Source organism: Mya arenaria, chromosome 8, assembly GCF_026914265.1.
Source record: "Mya arenaria isolate MELC-2E11 chromosome 8, ASM2691426v1".
NCBI lineage: Eukaryota > Metazoa > Mollusca > Bivalvia > Myida > Myidae > Mya > Mya arenaria.
The window spans coordinates 23,035,743-23,052,883 of record NC_069129.1 but is presented as its reverse complement, the minus strand read 5'-3'; the positions used below and the strand labels follow the sequence as shown (position 1 = coordinate 23,052,883).

The window sequence follows — 17,141 nt, the reverse complement described above, 5'->3', positions numbered from 1 at the left end:
AACAAAGTATGCTCTATTTCTCCGAAAAGCGTTAAAAACGCATTTGAAATTTGAATTATTTTAAGATTATATTCACAGAACAGAGACTGTTTGCCAGTTGGTGGTTGTTTATAAAAGTAAGTAAAACAAACTCTAATTGAACAATTATATTTAAAAGAATCCCTTCTCCCTCCTTTGTTGTCATGTTTGGTTACTTCGAGATAAAAGTTGCAGTAATTGCATGGCGACTGGTCAATTGGCTCGACACAGTTGAATTAAAATATTTCAGTATTGTACTTCGTATTTCACCTAGTTCCATGTTTTATTTTTCGGTTAACGAATTAATTTGTGTGCCGTATTCGGCTTATACCGTCGAAACTCGCTATGTCGATCTCTGTTATCTCGATTTTCTGGTTTTGTCGAAAAATAACGGAACGTGTTGGACATAGTAAAACATATATTCCGGTTATATCGATATTTCGTTATCTCGAAGTCTTTTGTGAGGTCCCAACGACTTTAACATAGCGAATTTTAACTGTATTTTTAAAAAACGTTTGCTGAAAAAGCAAGAATTGAAATACATACTTGACTGGCTGCATCTGGCTAGCATCCACGGTTGAGTATGTGTGGTCGTCTACGCCGTTACCTCGCCGATCGGGGGTGGGCGTGGCGCTTGGTGTTGCCCGGTAACCCGGATTCTCTATGGCCACGTCACCTTTGTTATGGAATGATGCCGTGGAGTATGGGACTTCCGAAGACTTCCTCCTAAAGCAAACAGGATTAGGGGTCAGAAAAAAGTACAAAAGGGGACTTTTTGATTCAGCAATGGACCATGAATTTTAGACACTAAAAATCATAGAACTTGGTTTTCGGCTATGAACTTCTTTTTAAAAAATCTTGCATTTCGACTTATCGATAATCATATCTTATGGTTATACGACTAGACCCTAAGCAGAGCTTTTGAAAGAGTGTCTTCTTACGGTTGTATACGGACCGTGCACGAGAATTTTGAGTAATCCCACTAGCCGATACATTGTATTTAGAAAGGCCATGATAATAATCTAATGTTTATCTTTCGGAAAAATATTTCTATTTATCTATTTTTAAATCTATATTTATTTATTTATTTATTCATTTATTTATTTATTTATTTATTTATTTATTTATTTATTTATTTATTTATTTATTTATTTATTTATTTATTAATACATTTATTTGCTCACTTATATATGCAATACATTTATCGTCGCATAAGTCAAATACAGTTACTCTTTTACAGAAAATCTCGTACTGTATCTATTACAAATACCATATATTTACAATGTAGTAAAATTAAATGAAAACAACGTGCTGGATTGAACAAACGCCTCTTTCGTTCAGATAAAGTGATTGCTATGAAATCATGGAGATATCTAGGACAAATACTTGTGTTCTTGGCACACGTGTATTGCCTCACAGACTCTAAATGAGAGACGAGAGACGCCCAGCGTGACAAAACCAACGAAGGCCGACTGCACATACATTCACACTATCCTTATTAATACAAAGAGCTTCCAAATAGTCAGTTAAAGTGACACTCTTATTCAAAATCAATACATACACATGTATAACAAACATCAATTTTAACTGATATATATTTAACTACTTACTAAATAATGCATTTATGAAAAATATTAATTTCTGATAACAAGATTGTAACCGTGTATTCAAAAGCAGAAAACGCAAAAATATTAAATGATTGGTGAATGCTAAAAGATTTACTGTGGTCTACTGTAGTCTCATAAGGTAGAAATACAGTGTTTTATGCTCATTTTTCAAATTAAACTCGGTATCCTTCATAAGAACCATTGTTTTCAACATTTATTCATCCTTTTAGGAATATTTAAACAATATTATTAATTGTAGTAAATCTTATCTGGGAGTAAGAGTGCATCTTTAACCAAACGATGACTTGGGATGAATTGGTTATCAGTCTAAATGTAAAGTCACAATTTCTAACAAACTTTAAAATATTAATGATTTGTAGAAATGTTTCGTTTTTTTATTATTAGATTAAAAGTATCGTCCAACAAAATTTTATTTCTTGTACAATGCCATACGTTCGGAAAAAACCCAAAGCATAGGACCAGCTACAAGGGTAAAATTTAACGGAATGATCGTTTCTTCGATGAAACTGACAGAATTCTCGACATTCGGAATACCTCGGCCATTTTCCATCGAAAATATCCTCGGATGTATAAAAGCGGTTTACAATGTCAGAAATCTTAATATTTAACTACGCTGCAAGAAGATCGCGTAGTAATTTCAATTAGGCAGTTAAAATTAATAACTTGACTCTTGGAAATCTGAATCATTCATGCAATAATTCACATCACTGGCAATCAAGAATTTCACTTTAATGGCAAAATCAGCAAAAATACATGTTATTGGTCAATTAATTAAAACTTTTAAACGTTAAAATGCTTAAATTAATTTATACTTTTATTTAAAAGTAAACGAACCCCTTCTACTAATGTACAGGCATACATCCGAGGTTGATTTCGATAAAAAATGGCCGAGGAGTTCCGAATAAGTTTTCAAATATGGAATCACCTAGCGTTTATTACATGTGCCTAGTAGTGCCTCAAACGTCTAAGACGATGACAAGATGTGGCGCAAAGGCATGCTCAATCCACATATACAGTCAAAAATCGCTATGTCGAAGTCGTTGAGACCTCGGGAAATATTTCGAGATAACGAACATTCGATATAACCGAAATACAAAACATATCTAACTAAACGCAACACATTTTTAAAGAAAATTCGACATAACCATAACAGAGTTCGACATAGCGAGTTCGACTGTAGTTTACGTTTGACTAAAGGATAAGCTAACTCTAAAGCACCATTCAATTGTAACAACGGCCCCTAAGGTCCGGGGGTACACCGGTGATAGCCGGGGAAATGGGCCGTGTTTTTACCTTCCCAATGGCCCGCAGTGCCGGGTGAATGCGATGGTTTTATGTGCCTTACTTAGGGTCCCTGGGGTGCGGGGGCATTTGGCGGTTATTTTACCATTAGTTCGTTCCCGCAGGGCGTGGGTTTTACCCGGGCTTGGCTGGACCGAGAGTCAAAGTCCCGGCTATTCCCCAGACCTGGAGGGGCCGTGGTTACAATTGACTGGTGTATAACCCTTTTAAAAATACTTTACACAGTTGAAAACACGCTAGGTATAAATATATAGAAAATTCTACAAACGTTTTCGTTACATTTTTTTACCCGTGATAAACAAAGTGTGAACTATATGCTACGTGTACATGTATGTGCCCTGCATACCTAACACATTACTTACTTTCGAAAGAAGACAAAGGCTATAACCAACACTAGTGCCACAATTATGACGACAAGGATCACAATCCCCGCTGTTGCCCCGGCCTGGGAAATTGCTCCGCCACTTCCGGTCTGGGCATCCGTAACCGCCACGTTAGATGCCTCTGTAAGACAAAATTCAAATATAAACAACTAACGTCCTGCCTGTACATACTTTATGCTAATTTCGTCGTCAGTTTTGTTGCATGTAAGATTACGTTGTAAAATGTATTTATTTCAGTTTCAAAATCATGTTACAAAATACTCCTTCATGTATAGTATTTTTTTTTTCTTTAAACATGTACACTTTTTTATTTGAACTGCAGGATCGGAATTACTTGAAATCATACATATTGAAAGAATCTAACACTGGTTTGAAGTGTTATTTAGTAAAATTATTCGATGTAACATGTTTTCAAATTATTTGAAAATATATACGTTTTCAGTGACACCACGTTTCATACTGTTTGCAGGTTAGCAAATACGGCATTGATATTACGACTTAAGGAAACACAACCAGGTTCCACAAAACAAATCATGAATGTAGGCTGATGTTATTGAAACTTTGTACAAACAATCGTCAATGACCGTGGTCCCAACGCCTTCGACAGAGTAACATTTGACTTTATGTGAATTTTGGATACCTGGGAGCCGTTTCATAAAGAAATATAACCACAACTTTTACGATATCGTAACTTGGAAGGTAAGGTAACCCCAAGTTTTTGAATCATTTTAAAAGGGTTTTATTAGGAGAAAAAAATACCGAAAACAACACTGGACACTAGCTTTGTTTGGGCTTGGGAGATTACAATATATACGTCCGAATTAAGGTAGAACCAAAAATATTAGCATAATATTCATTTTACGGATAATGGGTCCATCTAATCTACGCTCGTATCGTACTACCGCTTTTTGAAGGAGTATTCCTGACTAGTCATACTTTTTCGAAACTACTGGTTGGAGAGCAGAAGCCGGCGGAAAGCAGTAGCCGGCAATCGCTTTTTATTCGTGTTTTTTTTTAAATCTTCTTACAATGGTAAAAAAGAACCGTATCCAAGCAACACCATTTGCATCGAATCCAACACAAAGCGTACGTTTAAACATTTTATTTACAAAATGTATTGGAAATGTCAAAAAGTTCGCCAACTTTCTCGTGGGGGAGAGAACTTGAATGTTACTGCGCATGCGCAATTGAATAATTTTGCATATCTAATTATAGCACTAGCATTTAGCGACAGTCAAGTGTTGGTTATGAACGATTATTCGTCGATGAATCACAGCAAAATGTATTTTTTTAAAAAGCCCATTGAAATGATATTTTCATATTGCCCGTCAATCGCTTTCAAACAATATTGAGACATATTCAAAATTTTATGTATCCATGGTGTGGTTTTAGACGCGTTGTTAAAGCGAGACTACTCCAGCGCTTGGTTACCAGTATTACTTCCCTGTTCAATAGAGGCGCGTCCTGGGGAAATTATACTTAATAAGCCGATAAATAACGGTTTTATAGTCAAGGAGCGGTACTGAAATAAAACTGTCGGGTACTGCTTCTCATAATCCGTAAATTGGCACTAATTGATTACCCCCTTTGTGGCCCCAATTAGGCACGCGCTTCGTGACAACACAAATTTTAATATTGTAAAGTTAGTAGACCTTGACCCCTAGTTTAATAAAATGTAAGTATTATTTCCGTTACATTTCGATCTACCGAGAAAATCTTCAAAAACATGCAAAAACTGCCGGCTACTACTCTCCAACCAGTAGGAGCTTATTTGAGCATTTTTTTCAACATTTATTTGATTTTATGATTAAAAGATTCAATTAAATTGGTAACCCAGACATAATATTTAACTAAAAATATTAATACAACCCGTTAGTCGTACGCCAGTTCATAAGATGACCTCAAACCTTCAAGGTAATTTATTTCATACTCGAGCGTATAAATAATCAACAAGCTATGCCCTTGCATATGGTACCGACATCATATGGGGTCACTAGGCATACCCATTTGACATAACTACGGATGACGAGATGAAATATCAAGCTTATTTACACGAGGGACCAATGGTATAAAACTGGGCTGGTATTCAATATTGGTCTTAATTGGATCTAAGAACGATGTAGCTAATCGGATTGCGTGATATAAATGACGGACCTACACAGTGAATGGAGTCAATCATGTATGACCATAAGTTGCATATTGAATACAAACCCTGGATAACGTATCCCCAGGTTATCGTATGGTATAAAACTGGGCTGGTATTCAATATTGGTCTTAATTGGATCCAAAAACGATGTAGCTAATCGGATTGCGTGCCATAAATAACGGACCTATACAGTGAATGGAGTCAATCAAGTTTGACCATAAGTTGCATATTGAATACCAGCCCTGGATAACGTATCCCCAGGTTATCGTATGGTATAAAACTGGGCTGGTATTCAATATTGGTCTTAATTGGATCCAAAAACGATGTAGCTAATCGGATTGCGTGATATAAATGACGGACCTATACAGTGAATGGAGTCAATCAAGTTTGACCATAAGTTGCATATTGAATACCAACCATTGACAACTTATCCGCAGGTTATTTTTTCGTTAGTGTGCACATTTAAGTAATTTAAACGGTCAACAGACATCATTGGATAATTATTGACCGATCAATAAACAATAGACTAACTTTAACCAAACCAAAGAGTTAACTGGTTGTGCACAATCACACATCTTTTACTTTGCCTCTCTTTCATTTCTTCTTCGTTCTTTCCCATACTATATTATTTGTTTCTACTTCAATACACTTATTTAATTTGGAATAAAGTTGTTTTTTTTCTTTAGTAAAAGTTGTTGCATTTAAAGTCTCTCATTCAATTACCTAAATTTTAAACATTATTTAATATGAGCTTGTGTATTAATATAAATATAACTTCATCACTAATATCTGCCTCAAATGCTAATTGTAATTTATCATACCAGGGAAAGGAACTCTATTAGTTTATTTCTACCGTTCCATCCTGAAATTTGATTATGTATTTGTATTGAAATGTTGATAAATTTTGCTCAATAAAATATATTTAAACCAACCGGTTTTATACAATTGGTTGCTGAATCTCTAAGATGGACACGTGTTACAATAAATTTCTCGTGCCACTCACCTAAGCAGACGTTTGTTTGGTTCCACGTGCCATCTGCGCGGCAAGTTAACATGGTAACGTTTGAGTGTTTTTCAAAGGAACTGCTGCACGAGTATCCGCATTTGCTGTTGATCTTGAAGTCACAGTCCTTTTGAATGGTAACGGATCCAAATGACATGTCGCATTTAACTTCTGAAATGTAAAAACACGCAAAAAATGAATATTAGTTTTCCCATTGCAGTAAAAAGGGATATTTACTCTTTAAAATGCAAAATGATTTATAAAATTTGGTCGACATTACTGTTCAATGTTTTTAACATTTAATTCCATCTTTTGTGTGTCATGTTTGTAACATTTTAAAATGGAAAACAAGTCCAATTGTTAATAACTTTTCTAACCTTGGGCCGATTTTTCTGATATTTGTTAAAGTTAACATCGTTGTTAACGGCATCGACGTTAACTTTTGAAGGTTAACTATTTTATGGCGAGATCATATAAAAACAAACAAAGCTGAATAAGTTGTCCAAAGATCACATGTATGTCCATGTTTTTATTAAGAGCAATAATGATTCAGTTGATAAAACAGTTAACTTAAACAAAGTGCTGATTAATCGGCCCAATATGTAAATTATTATATAACTGGTAAAGTGATAGAAAAAACACTGAAAATTGTGTAAAGTCACATTGTTATTCTAAAAACATTCAAACTTTATCAAAGGTCACGTTTAGTTTTACCTTGACAAGCATTCTGTGGGTGCCATGTAAGGTCTTTTCTACAGATCACCTCATCTAAGTTGGGTAATGCCTTGTATCCGCTGTTACAGGTGTATTTGCAAGGCGTCCCGACCGAGCGGGTGTTACAATTAGTGGTGTTTCCGTATCGTAGTGCATTTTCTGGGCACGTTTTCACTGAAATTTACACCAATGATTGTTAAAGGATTGACAAATACATGCAGGGCCAAAAAAAAAATGGTTTGGTTAGGGTTACATCCTTTTCAAAAACGGGTAGTGAAGGTAGGCTTTTTATTTTTTGCATTTATTTTTTATTAGGCTTTATAAAAGAACATTTGTCATCATTGGAGAATTATGTTAAAGTAATATTATGGCTTTAAAGGTTTTAAACAACATATTAAAACACACACATAAAAGAACAACATTTTTTTTTATTTTTTAACAACTGACTATTAAAACGGCGTGGTCAGCGCCTGTTTCGTAGTTAGGGTCGGGTAATCCAAACCAAATGTATTTTTAGGCCCAGTCGGGACCAGAGTATTTAATACAATTCTTAACCATATCCTCATTTATTTTATTCCATTCAGTTCATTTATCAATATTCCAGGTCCATTTATTCAGATAATTCTTAAAGGGTTTGGGAATATTCTGTCAAATCCAGATATGTTCGTAACGAAAGTAGCTTTATTAGTGGTCAACATTTTCTTTTGTCCAATGAGAAGACATTATTTCACAAGTGTTCCAATGCACTCATTTAGGTAAATCACCAAACCAATTGATTCATACTGATAAATTATAGATAAAAATCAGGTTAGGCGAAATATATCATCGGCCCGGTTAGTGGGTAGTTCACACAATAAAATGTGGAACACTAAACAGTTAAAGGTTGTTAGTATGTATTTGCACAAAACAAATGGTTATGCAACTATGTCGCATCAAACCGTATATTTCTGTAAAAACATACTAACAAACATTGACCGTTGGTACTATCTTGCAATATATCAATGATTTATCACAGTCCTCCGTTTAAAGGCGTTTCAACAAATTTACTATACTGAAAAGGGACATTTCAAGTTAGGATACTTTATTTGAAGAACATTATTTCACACGAACAAACACCATCGTATACCCCCGAATACACTTCTGCGCCATGCTTCGTTGTGTATGAAGTGTAACGGAAGAAAGTATACGTAACTCCGACGTTGTTCCAACGTTAGCATTCCGACGTTGTTCCAAAGTCGGAGTCTGACGTCTAAAAAAACTTTCATTTTCAAATAATATATAGAGGATATTTGTTTATTTCAGTGTAAGATCGTATTTTATTTCACGAGTGTCATAGAAAAACATATTTTCACGAGTGGCGAAGCCACGAGTGAAAATGTAGTTTTTTTATGATCACGAGTGAAATTAAATACGATCTTACACTGGAATAAACAAATTTTCTGTTTCTTTTATGCTTATTTTCGGAGTTTTATTTGTTTTTTTTATTTATTTCTGAATTATCCCCTTTTTTGAAAAGGGTGGGCTTTACGCCGCTACCCGTGGGGCGCCCCTCATGCATAATTATAGCTGTCAACTTTTCTACTTTCGGTTTGCTGAGAAATAGTTCTCTGCTATTCATTCTTATTGCTTAATATTCGCTCGTTTTTTATTGCAAAGCTTTATGAATAGTAAACATGAAGTATTATTAGTGCACTAATGTTCCAAAAAATAATGAAAACACTTTTTATTTTAACCAAATTACTACGCCGCTATTTATAGAATGAAAATTTGGAAGGTCAAATGTGTTAGCAAAACAAATGTGGATACTCATTGGATTTTAACCATTCTTCTTAGTTTAAGACTGCATATACGCGTGTTTTTAAAGTAAGTTAATATTCAGTCATCTTACTGTCAGAGACCAGTCTGTTTCGCTTTAAAATGTTTGTTTTCCGGAAGAGTAAATGCCACGCTAGTTTGTTGACACATTTTGAGATGTGGGTGGGGTAAAAAATATCGGATCTATCTGTAAATTGTTGTGTGAATTCTCCAGGAAGCTCATTTTACGTACCACAACGGTTAACAGTTCAAAATAAATTTGAACGATGCTATAAAATTTTATTTATGTTCAAACAGTTGTTTTTGTCTGTAATTTGTTTGGAATGAAAGCAAATGTTCGAACATTCAGCTTCAAAGATCAGTAAAATGTTTGATAAACGGGATAACCGGTAATAAACGGTAATAAACGGTAAGTTGTTAATTTCCAATTATATATTTATTTAAATTTATAAAATATTTCTTTATTTTTTAAAACATTTTTTTGACATAATTTACTGAAGTCCAGTGTTCTGTTTTGACCAAGGCAAGTACATGTAACAACAAAGGATTTAAAAGTAGTTCTGAAAATTGATATTTTCACTCCTTATTTTGCAGTGAAAATATCAAATTGATATTTTCACTGTTGTTATTTCACTGTTAAACCCCATATTTCATCGTAAAGCATGAAAGAAACGACGTTTAACCAACGTCAATTTCTGACGATGTTACAACGTCTATCTAACGTCAATTGTTTGCTGGGTACTTTGGTCGCCGACGACGATCAGCGAATGATATATTCATTTACATTGCATTCATCAGCGTCGAATAAAAAATAAAGGAATGGGTCGATAGAGGGTAAAATACTTACATATGCAAGGCTGGTCACTTTTAACTACCCACTGTCCGTTCACTCCACACGTGAGTGACGGTAGTTTACTGTTGAGGGTGTACCCGTCCGCGCATGTGTACTTGCACAATTTTCCGGCGCTGACGTCACAGTTAGCGGCTATTTGCGCTAATCCATTCATAAGCGTCATCGGACATTGTGGCACTACATTAAAAATGGAAGAAATTACTTGTAGACAAATGGCACTTGTTATGGATAAGATTGTTCTGCAAATTTCCGCATGCCACGCCAAGGAGTAACATTATGCGTTATCAGTGTGTGTATACCACGTGATAAATTACGTCATAAATGTAACGTCGGAAGGCAATATTTAGCTTCAAATGAAGTCTTTAAACAAAGATAACTTGACTACTTGTTCACCATTTTAAATGAAACAAATGCAGTCTACGCCGCTTACAACGCCTCGCCTTCGGTCTTGTTCTAGAGTTTGATTGAGAGTTTAGTTTCTTAAAACACTTCGACAAACCTTTTCACAATACGGCCGTCTGATGGAGCGCTGTCAAAACATTATTTGGAAACAGGTTTGTCCAAGTTTTTGAGTTTTGAGCAAACGTATCACCTAATCAAACTCCGTAATGAAACGAAGGCGGGGCTCTCAAAGCGCCGGACTGCCCTTTGTTTCATTTAAACTGGTGAAGAAAAAGAAAAGTTATCTTTGTTTTAAGCTATCATTCGAAGCAAAATGTTGCCTTCTGACATAGCATTTATGATGTAATTTATCACGTGGTTTACATACACTGGTTAGTATATCCTTGATATGTAATGCTATGCTTGGGATGAACAGCGCCTAAATAGCGAATGTTTCTATATCATAACAAGGCCAATTTACAGTATCATGCATCATTTTCCTCGTCTAGTTTTTTCCTAGAATGATATTATTAACTCACGTTTACAGAAATTGTTGACATCAATATTCCATTTTCCTGTATTTAGACAAACAGCATGGTCAAACGCAGCTTTGTAGCCATTTGTACATGTGTATTCACATCGGTTGCCAGGGTAACGGTTGCACGTGTTTAATTGGGCATTCGGAACGACTGCTGGACAACGGATTTCTGCAAAAAATAAAGGGAATCATGTAATTTCAAAGATATACAAAATATGATACGTTTTGGAGGGCAGATCCCTGGATTTTAAATTCTACATATAGAGCATGTAAACGCAGTTTTGGTTAAGTTAAACAGTTTATGGATAGCAGTAAAATGTACAAATTGTCAACGCCCTTGTTCTATTTTTAATCATATTAAAGGCATATTAAATGATCATGACTAATACCCAGACTATATTGATGTTCATTTAAGGAATGAACTGGGGGGTTGATGTCATTATCGGGGTATGAACGCAACTGGGCTGGTCGAATTGTGCGGAGTCCGAAGAACTCTACGCGTACTTTGACCAGCCCAATTGCGTTCATGAATGAACAGACCCACCAAAACGTTATCATTGATAATTCGTGGAAATCTAATAAGAAATATGTTCTTCATTTTTAGAAATCATACTTGTTTTTACCGGATGTAAACAGTACAAAATGAAGATAAACAAATAAAAAGCAACAATTAAAAGCCAAAAGGCATTGCAATAATCAAGTGAGTATGAAGTAAAAAATCATGCATGATACGTGACGTCGCCTGCGACAATGAGTCCTACAAAGGAAAAACTGCTATGATATTTTTTTTTCAAAAGAAAACGTGTCCCATAAGCCAGTGTGTGTTTACCATGTGATAAATTGCGTCATAAGTGCTACGTCGGAATGCAATATTTTGATTTGAAAAAAATACTTTAAACAAAGAGTACTTCACTATTTCTTCACCATTTTAAATGAAACATAGCGCTGTCTTCGCCGTTTATGGAACCCAACGTTCGGTATTTTACCAATGTTTGATTGAGAGTTTAGTTTCTTAAAACACTTCGACAAACCTTTTCACAATACGGCCGTCTGACGGAGCACTGTCAAAACATTATTTGGAAACAGGTTTGTTGAAGTGTTGAAACTAATGACCTCATCAAATTTTGGTAATAAAACAAATGCGGGGCTCTTTAAGCGGCATAGACTGCCTTTTGTTTCATTTAAAATGGTGTTGTAAATGAAAAGTTGTCTTTGTTTTTATTCTTCATTTTATGCAAAATGTTGCCTTCCGATTTAGCATATATGACGTAATTTATCACGTGGTATACACACATTGTTAGCGGTCAATCTGTGCTATTTCGATAGAAAAGGATAACTCTTATTCAAACAGAAATATATTGTTGAACATCTTATTTCATTATCCAATCGCCAATCCAATTATCCAATTGATTTTGATGACAATATGAATGCCTCCGCAGGACTCATTTTTTGCAGACGATGACATAATAACATTTTTGGATTGAATGAAACTGCGCATAGATACCAGAAAATGAGTAACACTGTCAATAAAATAAAAGAAAAAAAACGAAAAATGATACATCTTATATGCATATAGAAGCAAAACGTTTTAATACATAGTTTTCAAATTAAAAAAGGCCCTTAATAATGCAAAAAAATGAAGATCGTGTTTTAAGGAATAACTCACATTTGAAATTCAACTTTGCTATATTGGGGTGTTATTCATAAAATATCTTAAGACATTTCTTCACTTAAGTCAATTTCCTTTTTTTTTCAGAGTCAAATTTAAAAAAAAAAGAAAAAAGTGATTTTTACATAAAAGAATGTATCACGAATCAAATCAATGACAATTGAGTATTTCAGGTATTATGAAGTAGTTATATGATATGATAAGTGAGAAAATGACTGAAGATGTTGTATCAATACCCGTCCTGCTGTACAAGTTAGATTTTTGAGCTGTGGAAACATTTCGTTCTAACTTAAGTCAATGGTAATGATATTGTTCGACTAAATGGAATGTAACTGCAATGGAAGAGAACGTACTATGCTGACCAAAACTCAAAAAAGGTGTCATGTGTGTATGTACAGCTATTGTTAGACTGTGTGAAATGTTTCAATAATCTGGGGAGCACAACATGCTATGCCGACGAAATGCCTTATACAGTTTCATGAATGTATGTACATTTTTTTTCAAACATAGACTATCTTTGCGATTTTGTCCATAACTCTTGTTAGATCAAATGGGATGTTACTGAAAAAGGCGGTGCACACGTACCAACCTAATTATTATATACATATGAAGTTTCACGTGTCCAAGGACGATGTTTTTGAAGCTACAATCGACAAAATATTGTGACGGGACTTGACGGGACGCGACGCGACGAACGCAACTTCTATATAGCCACAAAATAGATACATCTGTCTGGGGGTATATACATTCAAACAATTATTGTTCATTCAAAAACTCAAGATAATATTTAAACCATGCATTAAATTGCAAACAAAAACATACTAGCTAAGCAACAACAACTTTGCAGCACTTTCCACAAAGAGTTGAACAAAAATAGCACATAGGATAGCTAAAGATTTTGGCAAACAGATATCAAGGTATTGCTTTTTTTCTTAGACGATTTCCAGCGGACAGTTTACTAAATGGACGATTTACTTTAATTGTAAGTACAAACTAGATTTTTTTTTAAATTCTACAATCACTAAAAAAACAATAAAGTTACACTAGAGTTTTTTTTGTTTCAGTGTAAGATAGCAATATATTTCACCGAGTGGCGGTAAAAGCTATCGTAGCCATGAGTGAAACATGAACATGAAATGAATATTGCGCTAGATGTTTGTTAAATTACGTGAACCATAGATTGATGGCATTGTTTTTTGTTTCTTTCCAAGGCTTAATTGCGAGAATGGTGAGGTTATCAGAATATAATCAAGCTTAATTAAAATATTGGATTAAACCATCATTCCATCGTCAGTTGTTTTACTCTACTTTAAGCAAGAAAGACAACCATGCTGAACAAGAACAACTTACTGGTAGCATCCACTAGAAGCATAATATCAGAACATTATAACATATTGATGGTTTTATCAACAAACAATTTCAATTGCTTGTGTTGTCATTATATCAATATAGGCTATATCGATCAAACTTTACAGTTGGTATGTAATGTCTGGTTTGCATGTTGTTCAAATATTTAGAAAAAATACTTGCTTCTTCAAGTATGTTCCTAAAAATATCACTTTATAAAATGTGTATGCTCCGTTTGAGCATTAAACATAGTTATTTATAGAATGTGTATGTTCCACTAAGAAATAAAGCATAGATATTTATAGAATGTCTACATATGCTCCAATTAAATTAAGCATTTTACATATATACATTTATATAATTTGTATGCTCCGCTAACACATAGTACAAAAATACTTACATAACATACTAGATTAATTAAGTGTCTGAGACATCAACGCCAGTTAAAATCGCAAACAGGCAAAGCAAGGTATGCACTGAATGTTGTGCTCTTTTGGTAATAGCAGTTGATTGTAAACTAATTTGGTATTGCAAACACTTTTTGACAAATGTACATGTCACTGCAGTCTTTCAGCACTTCCAGCGCTTTGATGATTTGAAATAGTCTCAAATTGAAATAATTGACGTAAAAAAGTCAAAATCCACACAGCGGTTATTTCCCTTGACGTAAAGTTGTCACTGCCGTCAAGCAAACCATGTGATGTTGATTAAAATTTACATGACGTCATTCAAAACGTTATTTCTCATTTCATTTGAAACATTTTATGATATTTTTAACTCGAAAATAATATTATTAATGCTAAAATACGTGTATAACAAAAATATATGCCTGAAATGCAGCAACTTTTTTTGGCATTGTGGCAGAGACCTTGTCTGCATGTCAAGGGAGACCTCTGCTTAGGTGATTGGTTCAAAGCACTAACAGACGAAATATGAAAATATAAACTCACCTTCACACAAAACAGCGGTCTCGTTTGCCCAGCCAGAGTTAAGACACTTCTGTTTTGAGATAGCAGTGCTAGTGGGAACGTAGTTTATGGGGCATATAATGTCGCACTCGTCGCCGAAGTGACGTAGGCATGTGTCATAGTCGAAGGTGACCTCCACACCATCGTCTTGCATTATAAATTCGTTACACTGGTAAACTGAAAGACGCCATTTTAAATTACATTTAATAGACTATCATTTAAACCATTGAGAAAAAATAGACGTGGACAAGACAAATGGTCATAAGAATAACGAATAACAGCAAGGTGTAGGCTTGACAGACTCAATAATTAAATAAAAAGAACTTACAGGGATAAGCCCGGTAATCAACTCGTCAACATTAACAGTGTGTGTATACCACGTGATAAATTACGTCATATATGCTACGTCGGAAGGCAAACATTTGTTTAAAATGAAGACTTAAATCAAAGATAACTTTTCATTTACAACACCATTTTAAATGAGACAAAGGGCAGTCAGTGCCAATGAAAGTGCCCCGCATTTGTTTTAATTCCGAAATTTGATGAGGTTAATCATTAGTTTCATCAAACACTTCAACAAACCTGTTTCCAAAATAATGTTTTGACAGTGCTCCGTCAGACGGCCGTATTGTGAAAAGGTTTGTCGAAGTGTTTTAAGAAACTAAACTCGCAATCAAATTCTGGTAAAAGACCGAACGCGGGCCTCCATAAGCGGCGTAAACTGCGCTATGTTTCATTTAAAATGGTGAAGAAATTGTTAAGTTATCTCTGTTTAAAGTCCTTTTTCAAATCAAAATATTGCCTTCCGACGTAGCATTTATGACGCAATTTATCACGTGGTATACACACACTGATTAAGCGATGTTTAAAGGCTCAGGGCTAGGGCGAAATGACACTTGAACGGAAAACGACACAAAACGTTCACACACAACATTACGGTGTTCTGTTAGGGATAAATACACTAAGACCCTAACCGAACACCGTAGATACACCGTGCAAGCTTTCTTATCAATTATTCATTGGAGTACTGCTTCGGAACGATCAATGAAAACGAGTTTAATTGAACACGAGTTCACTCAAGTCGCGTATCAGGATAACTACAGTTTTGAATCATTAAATTGCATTACTATGAAACTAGTGTCAAGTATAACTTCGTTTGACGTTAAATATGCGTATACATCTAGAAAATCCTACCGTTACTGCAAGTGCGTTCGTCGTCATTGAGGTACTCCCCCTCCTCGCACATGCACACTCTCCCCTTCGTTCCGGAAGTCGGCACACAGATAGTGCTACAGTCACCAAGACCGTTACGTGCTTTACATCCAGCGCTCGCTAAAATAAAAAATACTCATTCCTTATGTACTTCAAGATGTATGCGGCTGTCATACCTTTAATAAAAACATAGACCCAGACGTTTTCAGAAATACGAACACAAACTCCGCTATAGTTGCAAAGTTCCTTTAAAGCTGCACTCTCACAGATTGAGCGTTTTGACAACTTTTTTTATTTTTTGTCTTGGAACCTGCCAGTTTTGCGAAAATGCATGGAAACCAGATACATAAGACTGTTGACAAAAAATTGGATCCCAGATGTTTATATTTAAGTTCAAAAATTTATGTTTTATGCATTTTTCTTCAACGGTAAGTAACGGTTTAAGCCATAAAACATTAATTTGTGAACGAAATTATGAAAATCTGTAATCTGATCTTTTGTCAGCAATCTTTTATCATTAGTTTGCAGATATGTACGCAAAACAAATGCTCTTTCAAGACAAAAAATAAAATAAAAGTTCTAAAAACGGTATATTTGTGAGAGTGCAGCTTTAAAAGTCTACACCTTATTCTTTTTTCATTACATTATGGATACGAGCCGCAAAGAAACTAGAGACAAACATTGCTCTGAAAGCTTCATTAACAGTATTGTTAAATGTTTGGTCCATGATGACCCCATATCATAATAGGTGGTGGTGTTAGTAGTTTATACTCCGGGTCCCATCGTGAGCACATTGAAGGGTCCCAGAGGGACAGTTCAACCACCGCATACCTTCCCTGGGCAGAACCAGTACTAGGTGCCTTCCCCTCTGAAAGGAACTGACAAACTCTGTACATGCCAGGGGCAGTGGTACAGTGCAAATGGTCTTAGAAAGGATTTCATAACCAATCACAACAGAAGTGACCTGGTCCACACGGGAATCGAACCCGGTTTGTCCGATTCATAGTCCAACGTTCTACCGATTGAGCTAACCGGGTGGACAATATCATTATAGTATCATTTGAAAGGTTGACCACTTATACATTCGAACACTGTAGGCTCGAACTCCTAGGGACCAGCGAAAATTCCACGAGCCGTGGAAATTTCGAGCCAAGCGGGTATGCT

At 35.1% G+C, this 17,141-nt stretch overlaps 1 protein-coding gene across 2 annotated transcripts in view; it reads right to left on the bottom strand.

Moving 5' to 3' along the window:
* LOC128243880 (low-density lipoprotein receptor-related protein 1B-like) overlaps window positions 1-17,141 on the bottom strand; it is a 101,005-nt gene that overhangs the window by 1,758 nt on the left and 82,106 nt on the right. For both annotated transcript variants that reach the window (XM_052961866.1, XM_052961865.1), the window contains exons 22-29: window positions 15,960-16,097; window positions 14,748-14,942; window positions 10,783-10,950; window positions 9,857-10,039; window positions 7,195-7,368; window positions 6,481-6,651; window positions 3,311-3,452; window positions 565-744 (exon numbers count right to left, since the gene is read on the bottom strand). In XM_052961866.1, coding sequence (XP_052817826.1) covers window positions 565-744; window positions 3,311-3,452; window positions 6,481-6,651; window positions 7,195-7,368; window positions 9,857-10,039; window positions 10,783-10,950; window positions 14,748-14,942; window positions 15,960-16,097 — 1,351 coding nt within the window. The remainder of the gene's footprint in view (window positions 1-564; window positions 745-3,310; window positions 3,453-6,480; window positions 6,652-7,194; window positions 7,369-9,856; window positions 10,040-10,782; window positions 10,951-14,747; window positions 14,943-15,959; window positions 16,098-17,141) is intronic.